Source organism: Zophobas morio, unplaced genomic scaffold (genome assembly GCF_036711695.1).
Source record: "Zophobas morio isolate AGI-343-1 ecotype UQ-CSIRO unplaced genomic scaffold, CSIRO_AGI_Zmor_V1 ptg000420l, whole genome shotgun sequence".
Taxonomy (NCBI): Eukaryota; Metazoa; Arthropoda; class Insecta; order Coleoptera; family Tenebrionidae; genus Zophobas; species Zophobas morio.
In genome coordinates, this window is record NW_026972524.1 from 142,479 (window position 1) to 157,820 (window position 15,342).

The 15,342-nt window shown below is 20.1% G+C and overlaps 2 protein-coding genes across 2 annotated transcripts; both read right to left on the bottom strand.

The window, feature by feature from the left end:
* Window positions 1-1,605: 1,605 nt before the first annotated feature.
* Window positions 1,606-11,419, bottom strand: LOC135120792 (phosphatidylinositol 4-kinase type 2-beta-like). The gene is made up of 10 exons (XM_064045122.1): window positions 11,326-11,419; window positions 11,133-11,267; window positions 10,933-11,058; window positions 10,648-10,719; window positions 8,518-8,619; window positions 3,380-3,503; window positions 3,069-3,248; window positions 2,263-2,351; window positions 1,804-1,924; window positions 1,606-1,706 (listed from the first exon to the last, which is right to left on the bottom strand). Exons 1-10 carry the CDS (start codon window positions 11,356-11,358, stop codon window positions 1,606-1,608), a joined length of 1,083 nt encoding a protein of 360 aa, XP_063901192.1. The 5' UTR covers window positions 11,359-11,419.
* A 1,653-nt stretch (window positions 11,420-13,072) lies between these two features.
* LOC135120789 (uncharacterized) lies at window positions 13,073-14,770 on the bottom strand. Its single transcript, XM_064045120.1, has 2 exons — window positions 14,558-14,770; window positions 13,073-14,502 (listed from the first exon to the last, which is right to left on the bottom strand). The coding sequence occupies exons 1-2, from the start codon at window positions 14,717-14,719 to the stop codon at window positions 13,108-13,110; spliced, it is 1,557 nt and encodes a 518-aa protein (XP_063901190.1). The 5' UTR covers window positions 14,720-14,770; the 3' UTR covers window positions 13,073-13,107.
* Window positions 14,771-15,342: the final 572 nt, after the last annotated feature.

The window sequence follows — 15,342 nt, forward strand, 5'->3', positions numbered from 1 at the left end:
GAAAATTATTTAAAAAAAAAATAAGATTTATTAATAAATCTTTTAGGCATCTCTTAGGCTTACTAAAGATTTCGCCATTCAATATGCCTCTCATACGGCTTCATTATTGGTATAAATTTCTTATCTAGTTATTAAAGTTAAAGAAAACTTGTGTAGCCAGCATGTTTGAGGAAGCTTTGCTTATGGCGGTGTATATAGTTTCACTTGGGTTTTTTTTATTTAAATTTAACAAAATTGGAAGACCATATAGTAGAGCTGCGATTAACAAGTTCACTATAGCTCTTCGTCGTTCTAGCGAGTTAGTTGTCAGCTTACGGGGCATCTCATTAACAATATTTTAATTTTATTTTTGTATGGTATATTTTGCAAGTCTAAAAAGACTACTTAAAAGTTCTTTGGTGTGAGATAGATATTGTGACCTTCTGGACTTTTCGTAACCTTTTTTAAACGTTTACGTGCGAGTAGTTATTTACTTAAATAAGGAGATAAAAAGGAAAAAATAAAAGTAAAAAGAGGCTAGAAACGAAGTAAACGCGTTACCTCTTTTTTATTTGTTTTTTTGACAGATTAAAAAAAAATTTCAAGAACTAGAAAAGCGTACTTTCAAGATATTTAGCCACCACTAAGTCATCTTTATGTTTTTGTTTATTAAAAAAGGCTTAGTAATTTAATCCTAAACTTTTGAGTTTCTGTAACTTTCTTAATGGATTTCGACGAAGAGAAAATGGTTGTACTGTCCGCACACAAAGTGGCTTGTGTCCAGGAAACTGCTAGCGCAAAGGGCTGTGCTCTACCAACACCGCCAATTTAGATAAAACTTGAAAGAAAAGCAAAGTTTTATTTAAAGAAAAGAAGTAGTTTATATAATAAGTGCCTTAAACCTAGAATGGTTGACAATATCTAACTGACATCTTAGGATCTGATCTATTTTTTTTTTTTTAAATTTTTAAACGTAGCTATTATATTTTTTAAGTTTTTTCATTTATTCAGATTTTTAACTGCATGTCATAAACCAAATTGAGTTGAGATTAAAATATATATAACCTTAAAAGAAAAAGTTGAATTTAGCGGTTGACTTTTCACTATTTTAATTTTCTTAACTTTTTAGATGGAACTCTGAGAAAAGCGATTATAATTTTGCAAGTTTTTTTTTTCCGATACACTTCAACAACAATGAGTTGAGCATAATATATAAAGATTTGGTAGGAAAAATTAAGTTTTGCGTTTACGAAGTGCAAAGTTTCTTCATCTTTATGATTTTATAATGCACTTCTGCATAAACATACGAATTGACATTAATTTCATAACGTGATTTAATACCAATTCAAATTTAACTTTTGAAATTTATAAGTTTTTTAATTTTTCTTATTAAACTATATCAAATTTATAAAGCAGTTGATAATAATTTTAAACCCAGCGATAATTTGCAAATTTGCAAATTTTTTCTTTTTAAAATTTATCAAAGTATTTTAATACAAACACTTTTTTGGATTGTTATTATAAATTTATAGTTTCGCCCCGACAATAAAAATTTAAAATTAGCAAATTGTTTTGCAACTATTTTCATTTTAAATAATAATGAGAGTTTTTTTTTATTAATGCGAATCAATTGGAGAGTGGGGAGTCAAAAGAATTACTTAATGTTCTACATTTTGGCGGCGGCATCATCACCAAATCAAAAGGAGATAATTTTTTTTCCAATACCTCTAAAAAATAAAGAATTAATGAAAATTAATAATTGACCAACAAACTAAAAGAGCCGATTAGAAACAGTATAAAGCAAAAGATGCAGTTATTAAGCACCAATGAGGTTTATTATTTGTCCGTGCATAATCGACATCTGCTTTATGAATCCTTGAAGAGTGAAAGCTTTTTCTTGGCAGAACAGCTCCAAAAGTTCGTTTTGCATTGTTTTAATTACATTCTATTAAATATATTCAAATAATAAATATAACAATCATAAGTTTTTAAAATTAAAAATAAATACAATTAATAGTGATAATAAAACTTTTTATTAAAGTAATTGTAGTAATAAAATTAATAGAAAATAGAAAGAAATAAAAAAAAATACTCATACATGGAAATACGTAAAATAACAAATATAATAATAATAGTAATAATAATAATAATAATAATAATAATAATAATAATAATAATAATAATAATAATAATAATAATAATAATAATAATAATAATAATAATAATAATAATAATAATAATAATAATAATAATAATAATAATAATAATAATAATAAACTTGACATTATTCTTTATAAGCGGGAGGATTTTACTAATAATAGTTTCAGTGTATGGAGTTTTTGCATATGATAACCAAACCCAGTGAAAGGGATCTGATAATAATAATAAAGTAATAATAATATTATTAATAAATATAATAAAATAATATTATTGTTATAAGCAATATGAGTAATATCAATAAAAAAGTTTTTAATAACCTTTTATTAATTATGATAAAAATAATATAATGATAAGCAAAAAAATAAAAATAATCATAAAAAATATAATCAGTATAAATAAAAAACAATTAAGATAACAAAACAATGAAAACTTCAATACTTTAATGTCGATCTATACAATATTACATTTAAAAAATACCTAAAAGTTGTAAAAAAGGTTTAATAATAATAAGAAGAAAAAAAAGTATTATTAGTCTACATATAAAAACAATGATTTATAATATATAAAATATAATGATAATTTTATTTTAAACGATAATACATAAAAATTGATAATATAAAAAATATAAAAGTTGTGAAGTTTTTTTGTTATAATAATTAAAAAGAATAAATATTAATAATAGGTACAATTTAATATAAAAAATATTAGATGTAAAGTCTATTAAAAGCTTTTGAGGATAGCAGTAGTAATAGTAATAGTAATAATAATGGTAATAATAATAATAATAATAATAATAATAATAATAATAATAATAATAATAATAATAATAATAATAATAATAATAATAATAATAATAATAATAATAATAATAATAATAATAATAATAATAATAATAATAATAATAATAGTTATACACTTCCTCCACGAACCCGGATGTTTATAAGGAAATGAAAGACCGTTATCAATGGCCGCTATACGTACAAACTGGCAAGCTTTAGTGTTTGTATTATTATTATTATTATTATTATTATCGTTATCATTATGATCATTATTATTAAGAACTTCCGGTTCTTCATAAATCTTCACTAGCCAATTATCATTGCCACGATCTTAATATAAAAATAACCATTCATTGTTTACCATAAAAATAAAGATTATTAATAATAATAATGATATTACTATTATTATTATAATTGCTTAGACTTTTTTTCATGCTATTATAATCATTATTATAATAAACCAGTATTTCTTATTATATAATCCAGAATTGTAAGTTTTTGAAACTCCTCTATAAACTGCGCTTTCAATGAAGTATTCAAAGAAAAATCCGTATGAAGTGCTGACGCTTCAATATAGTCTTTCATCTAAATTATGTAAGAACTTTAAAAATATAATAATTTTTACTAAAAACAATATAAAATAAAGAGTAACAATAAGTAAAATAAATTGACCTAACTTCTTTTAGATAGTAGTAGTAATAAATAATAAAAAAATTTAAAATATATATAAAATAAAGAGAAGTTATTTAAATATTTAAAAAAAAAGTGCACCAAAAAGTAAATAATATATTAAAAAAGAAACCGAAGGAAAAACTTAGTATTTATAATACTAAAGTTCAAAAATATTTAATATATTAAATCAAATTAAATTATTAATAATTAAATTACCTTTAAAAATTACTAAATATGAAAATAGCACTAAAAGCAAACAATTTTCTTTTTAATAAAAAAAATATATAATTTTAATAATTTCATTTCAATTTAAAAAAAATTATTATATTTTATAATAATCATATACAATAAAAAATTATTAAAAATTAATAAATTTTTTTGATAACAATATTATTTTCTGAATTTTTATAAAAATTATATTAAAATATGAAATATATTTTAATTATAAATCATAATAAAATTTATTTTAAAGGAAATAGAGGTAAATAAAAGTTTATATTAACAAATTGTAAAATAATTATTATTTTTATTAAATTTTAATAAAAGAATATATTTTGGTGGTAATAAAATATAAAATAAATTATTTTTATTATAATAATAATATAGAGGAATAATAATAAAATATAAATATAATAAAAGATATTAGTCATTTCGTTTTTTGAAGTATAATAAAGTATATAAATATTTTTTTTAAATAAAATATGATATAATTAATTTTTGTTATAAATTTCATTAAAGTTTATAAATTTTCATAATAAACTAAAATTAATAATTTCATTATAAAAATAAGATTTAATAATTTTTAATAGTAGTAATAATAAATTATAAAAATAACTTTATTATAAATCTAATAACTAATAATTTCATTTTCTTAAGAATAAAACAAAACTTAAAATAATTTTTTTCTTTAATAATATAATATTAATTTTTTTTTAAGTCAAAAAAAGTAAATAAAATTTTTAATTACAATAATATAATATAATTAATTTTTTATATAAAATCCATTAAAAGTTATTTTTTCGTATTATTAATAATAAAATATATAAAAATTTTAAAACTTAAATTACTTTTTCATCATAATAAACTATAAAATTAATTTTTTTTTAAATCCAATAAAAATTTTATATACATTTATAATAATAGAATCTAAAAAGAAAACTTCTTTTATAATTTAATAAAATTCAATAAGAATATGTAATAATAATCATATAATAATAATTTTTACAATAAAATAAAATTTTATATTTCATAATAATAAATTAATTGTTGAATAATAATAAAATTTTTACTATAATTTTAAATAGACTGTTGGTTATTAATAAATACTGCAGTAGCGAAATCATGCCCAAGGACGTTGAAAGCGATAAATAGATTATAAAGTTGGTCCTATAGCGTGGTTATGTAGTGGTTTCTTTCAGCACGCGACATGCTTAGCACGGAATTAATAAAAATAGCGCACTATTAAAAGGTGGACCACTGAAAAGGCGGTCTTAAATTTTGGGGTTTTTTCAGAGCACATGGTGAAAACTTTCATGTATGTTGTATCAGGAGATATGCAAACTGGTATATATGGAATGTTCAGGATTATTCTAAAACGTAGCATGCAATTATTGCAATAATTCAGGGCAAAATACCACTATAATATAATGATAATTATATAAAATATAAAATATACTAAAATATATGTAAACTGGTTGAAATTTTTAATAAAGTTAATATAAAAAATAAAAAAATAATATAAATTAATATTCAATAATAACTTTTAATGTAATTATATAATTTATAATTTCTAATAATTTTTCCTTTTGACAAACAAATATAAAATTAAATCATAATTTTAATTCAATAATTTTTTCAAGATTATTTCTGAAAAAAATTAAAAATAATAAAATATTTCAAAGCAAAGTAGAATTATAATAAAAATAATATATGAAAAAATTTATTATTTTTTTATAATTTTTAAATTTATCAATGCATTTATTATAACTATTTATTTTTAAAATTTAAATAAAATATAATATATAATTAAAATTTTTTAAGCAAAAAATAATTAAAATAAAAATATTATATAGAAAAAATTCAACAAAATTAATATAATTATTTTTAACAAAATTGCTTAAACCAGAATACTTTCATAATAAAAATATTACCATTAACAAAAAATCTAATAATATTTTTTTTAAAGAATAATGTATAATAAATTTCCTAAAGCCAAGATTTTTTATAAAAATGTTTTTACATTAAAAAAAATTCAATAAAACATTTTTATTATTATTATTTACAATAAAATTTCTTAAAGTAATAGTAATGATTATTATTTATTAAAATATATTAATTATATAATAAAACATACATCGTCAATAAATATATTAAAAAAAGTACCTTAAAAAATTATTGTTCTATTAAAAATTCAATATTTTAATTATAAAATACTTCAATTTTTTTAATTTTATTAAATATTTTAATAATATATAATTTTTAATCTTTCTGGTTTTATAATTTTAGTGAATATATACATATTTACGTTAAATCTATTATAAAGCAATTTTATTTTTAAACTTAAGTACTTAAATATTATAATTTAAAGGTATAATAATTAAAATAAAATTATTTTATAAATTTATCATAAAAATTATATAACTCTAAATTAAAAAATTATAATAATTATTTATAAATTGATATAAAAATGAAAATCATATATAAAATTTCTTAGGCAAAATAGAATTAAAATAAATAAATTGAATAATATTTTTTTTTAATAATTTAATCTAATAAATTATTATATAATAATAAATTATAATAATTATTTAGAAAATTCAAATTATTAAAAATATTGTATATAAAATTTTAAAAGCAAAGTAAATTCATAATAAAAATATTATAAAATAAAAAAATTAATTATAATTTTTTCGTATTTACAATATTAATAAAATGTTACTATATAATAAATATTTTAAATATTTAAATAATAATGAAAATCGTTTATAAATTTTTAAAGCAAGATACAATAAAAATAAAAATATTATGAAATATAAAATTATAAAAAAAATTTTCTAATAATTATAATTTATTAATAAAATTTATTATTTAATTACAAATTTTAATATTTATTTTAATATTTAAATGAAAATGAAAATCTTTTATAAAATTTTCAAAACAACAAACAAGCAAAAAAACATAATATATATATATAAAATGATTACTGATTATTTAATTATATATAAAAAATTTATTATAATTTATTTGTGTATAAATTTTTTAAAATTATTCAAAGCAAAAAGCAAAAAAACTTTTACTTATAAGTTGTATAATAGTTTTTTATATATTATTATTTCATAAAAAAGAATAATCATAAAATAAATTTCAATAATTACTATTAAGATTTAAATTATAATATAAGGCAATTATAATAAAATATTATAAGAATAAAAATTTTAAAATAATTTTTAAGTATTACTCTTATTTATGTAAAAAAAGTTTATTATAAAAAACTTTCAACTAAAATAATATCCATTAAAAAATATAATACAATATTATTACAAACAAGATAACTTTATATAACTTTCAAAATTTTATAGAAATTACAAAAAATTTCATTAAAATTATAACTAAGAATTTATAAATAAATTAAAAACTCTTGCCTATAATAATATTCACAAAAAATAATACAATTTACTACAGTTTTTTATAACAAAATACTTTTATATAACTTTCACTTATTTTATTGGTAATAAAAAATTCCATTAAAATTAATAACTTAATAAAAAGTTTTTATAAACAAAATAAAATAAAATAAAACCTTTTCACTAAAATAACATTCAGTATTAATAATACAATATAGTTACATTTTTTACTAAAAAAAAATACCTTTACATAAATTCCACAAATTTTATAGAAATTATAAAGTTTTTTTTTAAAAATTTTTAAACTTAAACAAATTCATTATAAAAAATACAATAAAATACAGTTTTTTATTATTATTCAAAAAATTTTTACATAAATTTCACAAATTTTATAGAAATAAAAAAAAATCCTCTAAAATCAAGATGACAAAAAATCATATAAAAAGTAAAGTAAAAAACTTATTGAAATGAAGTTTGCTAAGAATATACAATATAGTACAATTATTTATTAAAATACTTTTACAAAAACCTTAAAAATTTCGTAGAAATTATAATGAGAACTGCAATTTTCTTTAGATAAAAACAAAAAAAATTATAAAAAAAAATAAAAAAGACTTTTAAAATAGTATTCATTAAAAAAGTTCAGTATATTACATTTTTTTATAAGATAAATAACTTTTTTTCTATAAATTTCATTAATTTTTTCCAAATCACAAAAAAAATATTCAAACTCTAAAATAATAAAACATTACAATTTTCAAAGTAAATAAAGTTTTTTTATAAAAAATTATCATAATTTTTTATATTAAAAACATTATAAAAAAACTATAAAAAAAATCCGCTTTACGTTTAATAACAATTTTTTTTTAGATTTTTTTTTAACGAATATTTTATTTTAGTATAATAAATATAATTTTTAGTAGTAAAAAAAAATTAATAAACAAAAGTAAAACATACTATTACAATAGAAAGAAAAAATAAATATAAATAAGTTCATATAAATTTTGCATTCGTATATAAAAAATAATAGTCGTGCGAGTTTTATAATAACTTTTAAAGTTTTCATATCGTGTAATTATAAGATATTAAAAATAATAATAAAAATATAAAAGGTTCAAAAATCTTTAGGTAGAGTATAATTATAATAATAGTAATATTAATATTAATATTAATATTTTTAATAGTAACTTATACAGGATAACCAAAAAACTAATATATAGTATATAAATAAAAATATTTTTGAGTTTAATAAAATCTTTATCAAATAAAAGATGTTGATAATAATAATAATATATAAACTTAACGTAGAGCTGTAAAGAACCGACTTTCTCTGGAAGTTTTACATTTTTATAAAAATATTTATATTTACAGCCGTAATTAAAACTCGTGCTGGAGAATTCAACAATCTAGTATAATTATAATAGTAATAATACTAAAAAAAAATAATAATAAATTCCATAAATTCAAGAAAAATATTAAATAAAAGAATTATAATAACTTTGGAAATAAATATAGAAATAATTCATAACAATAAAAAGATTAACAAGTATTATAGAAAAAAAGTTTGAAGAAAATAAAGTATTATTATCATAAAAAACGTTAAGTCATAATAAAAAAGAAAAAAGTACTAATTATTATAAAATTACTTTAAATTTTTTATATTTTTCTTTCCAAAATATATTATTAAAAAATATAACAAAAAGTTAAATAAATAAAAAATATATATAAAGTAAATATAAAATCTATTTTATTATAAATAATATTCACTAAACATAGTATATTAAGTATTAAATAAAAGTTTTATAAAAATATAATATTTGAATATTATGATAAATAAATTTTTTTTAAATAAAATATTTAAAAAAATAAATAATAATAATAATAAATTATAAAAATAATATTTCTTTAATAATTTTTATATATTTAAAAAGTGTAAATAAATAATAAATTTTATGGACAAAATTTTTTTTAATAATATTCATTATATAAATGTTTTGTAAGGATATAATATTTAAATACTGTTATACAAAAAAAAATATTTTAAATAAAATAATATTAACATTAAACAAATAAATATAAAATTATTAAGAAAAAGTGTAAACAATAATAAATCAATAAGAATTTAATGTAGTATTAAATAACAAAATGTTTTATTAACTATTTAATATTTTAGTATGATTATATTTAATTAAAAAATTAGTAGTACAATGCTTACAAAAAGTGATTAAGAATAAGTATAAACAAATAATATATAAATAAAAAAAAGTTCTAAATAATATTAAATTATTATATGTTTAGTAAAAATATAATATTTGTATTATTTGATATAACAAAAATATTAATTAAAAAATTTTTTTTTATTAAAAACATTCGTATTTATAAAATTATTATAAAAAATAATAATTTATTAATATATTTTTTTAATTAACAAAAATTAAAAAAGTAAATAAAAATATAAAATTATAGAAATATTAAAAAGAAATAACAAACTTATTTACTTTTTCTTTTTTATAACTAAAAAATATATTCATTATTTTTATTAAAAAATTAATAACTATAATTATTATACATTAAATATTTATTACTAACTTATAAATATTATTATTATAAAAAAAAAATTTAAAACTTGAAATATAAAAAGGAAATTAAGAATTTAATATAAATAATTATATAAAGTAAATAGAAAAACAATAGAGAAAATTTTAAAGTAAATTTAAAGTTATAATAAAAAGTTATAATAGTAAGAACACATATAAAATTATAATATTTAAAAAATAAAAATAAAAATTATAAATTAAAATAATAAAAGGTTAATTTTATGGTGATTCTAAAATTTATTAAACTTAATAAAAAGCTTTTTTATTGGTATAAAATAAAAAACTTTAACAAATCTTTTATAAATTCTATAAATAATAAAGAATAAAAAACTTTAATTAATTAAAAATTAAAAAATTCCTTTTTTAAATAAAAATTAAATTCATAACTTATAAAAAATATAAAAATTAACATAAAAATTAAGAATTTAAAAGTACAAAAAAAATTAATTTAAAAATTAAAATTACAATACCAAATAACATAATTTTCAAAAAAAAAATCTTAAAAGTGTGTGATTAGTAAATCTTAAGTTGTATATAGAAATATACTTTAAAAAATCTATTAATTTTTCTAATATCATTAATAATAAAAAATTAAAGTAATAAATGATAAAAAACTAAAAACTTCTATATTTTTAAATTTTCTATAACAAAAAATAAAAATTTATAAATAAAAGAAAATTGAAGAAATTAATTACCTATAAAAAATTATGAAAAAAGTATTTGGGAAAAGATAAATATAATAATAAAATAAAAAATTAGTTACTATTATAATTTATAAACAATTATTTTAAATTATATTAAAAACTTCAGCGCGTGACTTTTGCAAAAATAAATTACTTTAGTCACTGGTACGATGTTTAATTTTAAGTGCCTGTCAACGATACTAGCGCCTGCTTCAGATAGGTAACCCTTTGAGAAAATTTAATTTCAGAAATTTAAGACGATTAATTTTATTAATAGTAAATTAGGCAAAGTAATTAAAAACTTTATAACAATTGTAATATAAAAACAAAAAAATTAAAAAATAATTAAAGTACTTAATTTTTTAGAAGTTGTAATTATACTCTAAATTATTACTTATATATATATATATTAATAATGATCCAAGAAAAATGGTAGAACCTGATTCGGAAATAAACAAGGTCTCCCGAAGAGACAAGGACAAATAGTTCGGTGGAGCCATTTAATCCACTTGGGATTAAAGATAGCGTAAGGCTCCTCGTCCCGTGGTTTGAAAACTCCGACAATCTTTATTAAAAATAAAATAATTTTAAATAAACTTTTATATTTTAATTACAATCATTTTTGTTCTCGTAACAAACCTCATATCGAGAATTACGAACAAAGTAGCTACCACTACTCCCTTGGCTTATTCTTACAGGATGAATCCCCATACTAATAGCCTCCTTAACAGAGTTGTAGACAACTTCAAAATTAGGTTCATCTTTACATGGATCCTATAAATCCATTAATACAATAAAGTTAAGTGTAACGGTTGCATATTCTATAAGTTACTTCAGTCAAACAGAGGTTGCTAGGAGGTTCCATTGAATTATTTGGTTTTATTATTAGTAAAAGGAGTCTGCAAATTCGTGGGAATGAATACTAAAAGTTTATGAATTCTGCGAGAGTAAAGAAGAAGTCGTCATTTTGGACAATGAACATTAAATTCTAAAAGGGCAGTTTTAGTTTCTGAGTAAGGACGCCATATTTAGCATTTTACTAATAACTTTGCTTATCCAATAAAGATAACTTGCGGAGAAAAGAAAGTTTTTAAAAAATATGAGCAGTAAGTAATAACTTTAAAGTAATTTCCTGCGTGATGCATAGTCAGTTAAAAAATATTATGTACTGAGTTTTTGTACGCAAGAGTAATGTGATGTAAATTAGGTATACGTCTTTATATAGGATAATGTAATTAAATACTTGTGGGATGGCGGAATTAAGTATACTATTTCTTTGAATAAAAATTGTGGCTTTCGCGGAAAAATAATTTTCTTTTTAATTTACCATAAAATTTTATAAACGTTACTGAAAATTTTAAATTCACACATTTTTTTTGATTAATTACTCTTAAAGCAGTTTCAAGTATCAAATTACTTTTAAAAACAATAGTGCTTTATACGAAGGTTTTATTGTAGTAGGTTATATATTTCTTAATCCTTTAAGCAGCTTTATATGTTAAATTACTTTCAAAAATAATAAAGTGCTTTATATAAAGAAGAATGCAGTGTAACAAGGTGAATATAACTTAGTACTTCATGCAGTTTTTAAAACATTGCTTGATATATAAAATAATGCGATGTAACACGTTAAATATTACTTAAACCTATTAAGCAGTTTTAATTATTTATTTACTTTTACATTTAATATATTGTGCTACATATAGATATGCAGTGCAAAAATAATTTTTAAAGTTTTTTATTTAACTTTCTTGGTCTATTAACTAACTAAAAGCGGTTTTAACTTAGAAATTAACCAAAAGTTCGAAAAGATGTTCAATGTTGTATAACGATATCGACGTGTTAGGACTTGACTTAAATACTTCCCAATGCTACTTAATTTTAGAATTAAACGGAAACAACGCCACTTCACTTAGTCAATATAAGCAAGTTTCTGCAATTAATCATGCAGGTAATTAATAAATTAGTGTGGTTACTTTTATCGTTAAATTCATCTACACTATTCCCTATCTACTCGTTTTAAGTAAAAAGTATTAGAGTACCCGCTAACGATACATTAAAATTATTTAAAAATTTAAAGAAAAATATATTAGTATTTTCTTTAATTCAATGTTAATCGATATTTTAAGTTTTATATAGAGCATCTTAACATATATTTATTCATAGCTTAAAAATATCGGTTTAAAATGTTACATTAACCTTTCTTAACTTCTGTCAATTAAAAAATCATTATTTGTGCTTTCCTAAACTATAAATAAGGGTTTGTCCAAAAATCTTCAAATTTATTAATCAGCGTTTAAATAATTAAAGTAATTTTTAAGTAGTCCTCTAATCGTACGGACTTTTGAGCTAAAAGAAAAAATTAGCGACACGCTAAACAAATATTAAAAAATGGAATAAAATATAAACTTGAAAAACCCTCGTATCTGCAAAAGTTATTATAAAACATAATATACGAAAAAAAGTATAACTACTAACATGTCCTGATATAACTATCTTTGGATAAAATTTAGTTATAATATATAAAATAATATACCTGTAAAGTATAATAATTATTAGAAAAAGTTAGATTTAGTATAAACATAATAAAACAATTTAAAAAATTCAAAAGCTCCTAACAAGCAGGCCCAACGACATTACAGTCATAAGAAAGATCTTTTCCGAGGTCATCATTTTGATCCAGCATAGGAGGCAGTTGGTTATGTTCGGATGGATTACTTTTTTCCAAAAGCGACTGATCTTGACTAGCATTTAAATATTCGCGAATAGCATCACCGGACACTGGCAATTCGTGATCCGTAAAATTCTCCTCAAAAACTTCCGAATTCAATAAACTGTTAACATTCAATTCTCTTTTATTCTTATTCCACTTTTTTTTATAAGAAGCTCTAAAAATTTGTTCTTCAGCGCCGGGCACATACAAAAAGGGATTATTAGTATTGGCAGCTGCTGTCGCTGCTAACGCAGGATCAGTGCCAATAGTTTTAAAATGCTCCAAAACTTCCATCACACATGGATCCTTTTTTTTAACCATATTTCTCCATTTATCCTTTAAATCCACACGAGTACGATCAAAATTAGGAACAAGATTTTTGATGGCGGCTTCAATCTGCGTCCATTTTCCAACGCCATTAGCCTTTACGCCGTCAATTAAGTAGCTAACTTCCTGCTCAGTCCACACTTTTCGAGCCTTGGGAGTGGGAATCTCGTCGTCCCTCTCTTCTATATCAAAATAATTTAAGTCACCAGGAAGATCTTCCTTGCCTATAGAATCTCCTAAAGTACTCAAAGAAAGATCTGCTTTCTTCGCAGATCTAGAACCTCTAGATCTTTTGGATGAAGACCCTGAAGGTTTCTCTGAATTTCTACGTTTTGGGGTAATAGCGGGTGGGATCGGATCTAAACTAAGTGAATCAGTTGGTAAAGGAAGAGCAGGATCCATACAAGTAGCATTGCCTCGAATACTAAATTCTTCATCGTTAAAAATTTTAAAAAATATTTTCTGACGCACTTCTTGAGTAACCAAAGCAATTGAGTTGTCCAAATTTAAATACTGCGGTGGCTGGTAGGACTGAACTTCTGGAAGAAGTTTAGGATTAACTAAAATTATTCTAGCATCAGCGGCGGGTCCAACCGTTTGAAACACAATTGTAAACAGCTTTCTAATATTTTGAATAAAATTGATTCCTGTATATTTAGCTTTTAAAGAAAGATCCTTTCCGTTTAAAATGCCAAACACTTCTTGGTAGTGGCGGCAAGTATCGCTGCCTTCCGTATTGGCAATATACTTGCTGCAAAGTTTTTTTGCAGATTCTTTATCTTGAAAGCTAAAAAGTAGAGCTGTCGTAACGTATATTTTCAAATCTTCATAGATTTTAATGTCCAAAAGTTCCACAGTTTCCTTCAAAAGCTCAAGCAAATCAAGAATTTGGCCAAATTCTTCAATAGAAATATCTGGATTAGCAATTTCGCTAAAACGACAAAGGAAAACAACACTCTTCGCAATTATCTAAAAAAAATTATTTTTTCTAATTAAAATAATTTTTGCAAGCAAATATACATACCAAACGAAGACAAGTAGACTTTCCTATATGAGTAGAGTGCTCGATAACGCTGACCAAATGACGTATTGAATGCCACAAATTTTGTACGACTACAGAGTCAGACGATTCGTTAATTTGACGGCAAAAAAAATCTATGCAAGCCAAAATGCCCAACTCATCCATTTCAAAATAATTTTAAAAAATTCAAAAACCTAAACAAAATAAAAAAATAATTCAAAAAGTCAACTACGAACACTAAAACACCTATAAAAAAAGAAAAACTAGAAGTTCCATTTAATAAAAAAAATGAGAGTGGTAATCTTATAAGGTTTAAGGGGGATCACTAGTGCAAGGGTTTAGAGAAGGGAATCAAATAAAATGATAACAGTAGAAAAACAAACCTCAAGCAAAAGCAGAGCTTAGAAAACTAACGGGGGATGTACAGAGGGAAAAGCCAGAATACTAAAATGAAAAAAAAGAGGGCGGCGAGGGGAAGGAAAAATAAGACCCCTCAAAAAAAATCAACCATGTGTGAATGTAAAAAACCAATAGCAAGTTCTCTTTGAGAGGTATCTAAACTAATAGTTTAAAGCTGTTGTTACCAACTTGAGCCAATTTATTCTTTTGACTAGAAACAAATATTATAAGTTATATTATTATTTATAATATTTATTAAAAAGAGATGAAATGACCTGAAATATGGACTAATATTGAGTTCAGTAGTAAAGGAATCGAAGCTAGATATACGGTTTTAAAATCGAGTAATTTTTATTGGTAAGAAAAAAAAGCGTCTACTATCTGCTTAT

Excerpts from the sequence above, each read along its gene's own strand:
- LOC135120792 (XM_064045122.1), bottom strand. The coding sequence starts at position 11,358 with ATGGAACCTCCTAGCAACCTCTGTTTGACTGAA. Across the intron at positions 10,720-10,932 it reads CTTGTTTATTTCCGAATCAG|GGTTACCTATCTGAAGCAGG; the intron begins GTTCTACCATTT and ends ATTTTCTCAAAG. Across the intron at positions 3,504-8,517 it reads TCGGTTCTTTACAGCTCTAC|ATGAAAGACTATATTGAAGC; the intron begins GTTAAGTTTATA and ends TACATAATTTAG.
- LOC135120789 (XM_064045120.1), bottom strand. The coding sequence starts at position 14,719 with ATGGATGAGTTGGGCATTTTGGCTTGCATAGATTTTTTTTGCCGTCAA. Across the intron at positions 14,503-14,557 it reads AGTCTACTTGTCTTCGTTTG|ATAATTGCGAAGAGTGTTGT; the intron begins GTATGTATATTT and ends AATTTTTTTTAG.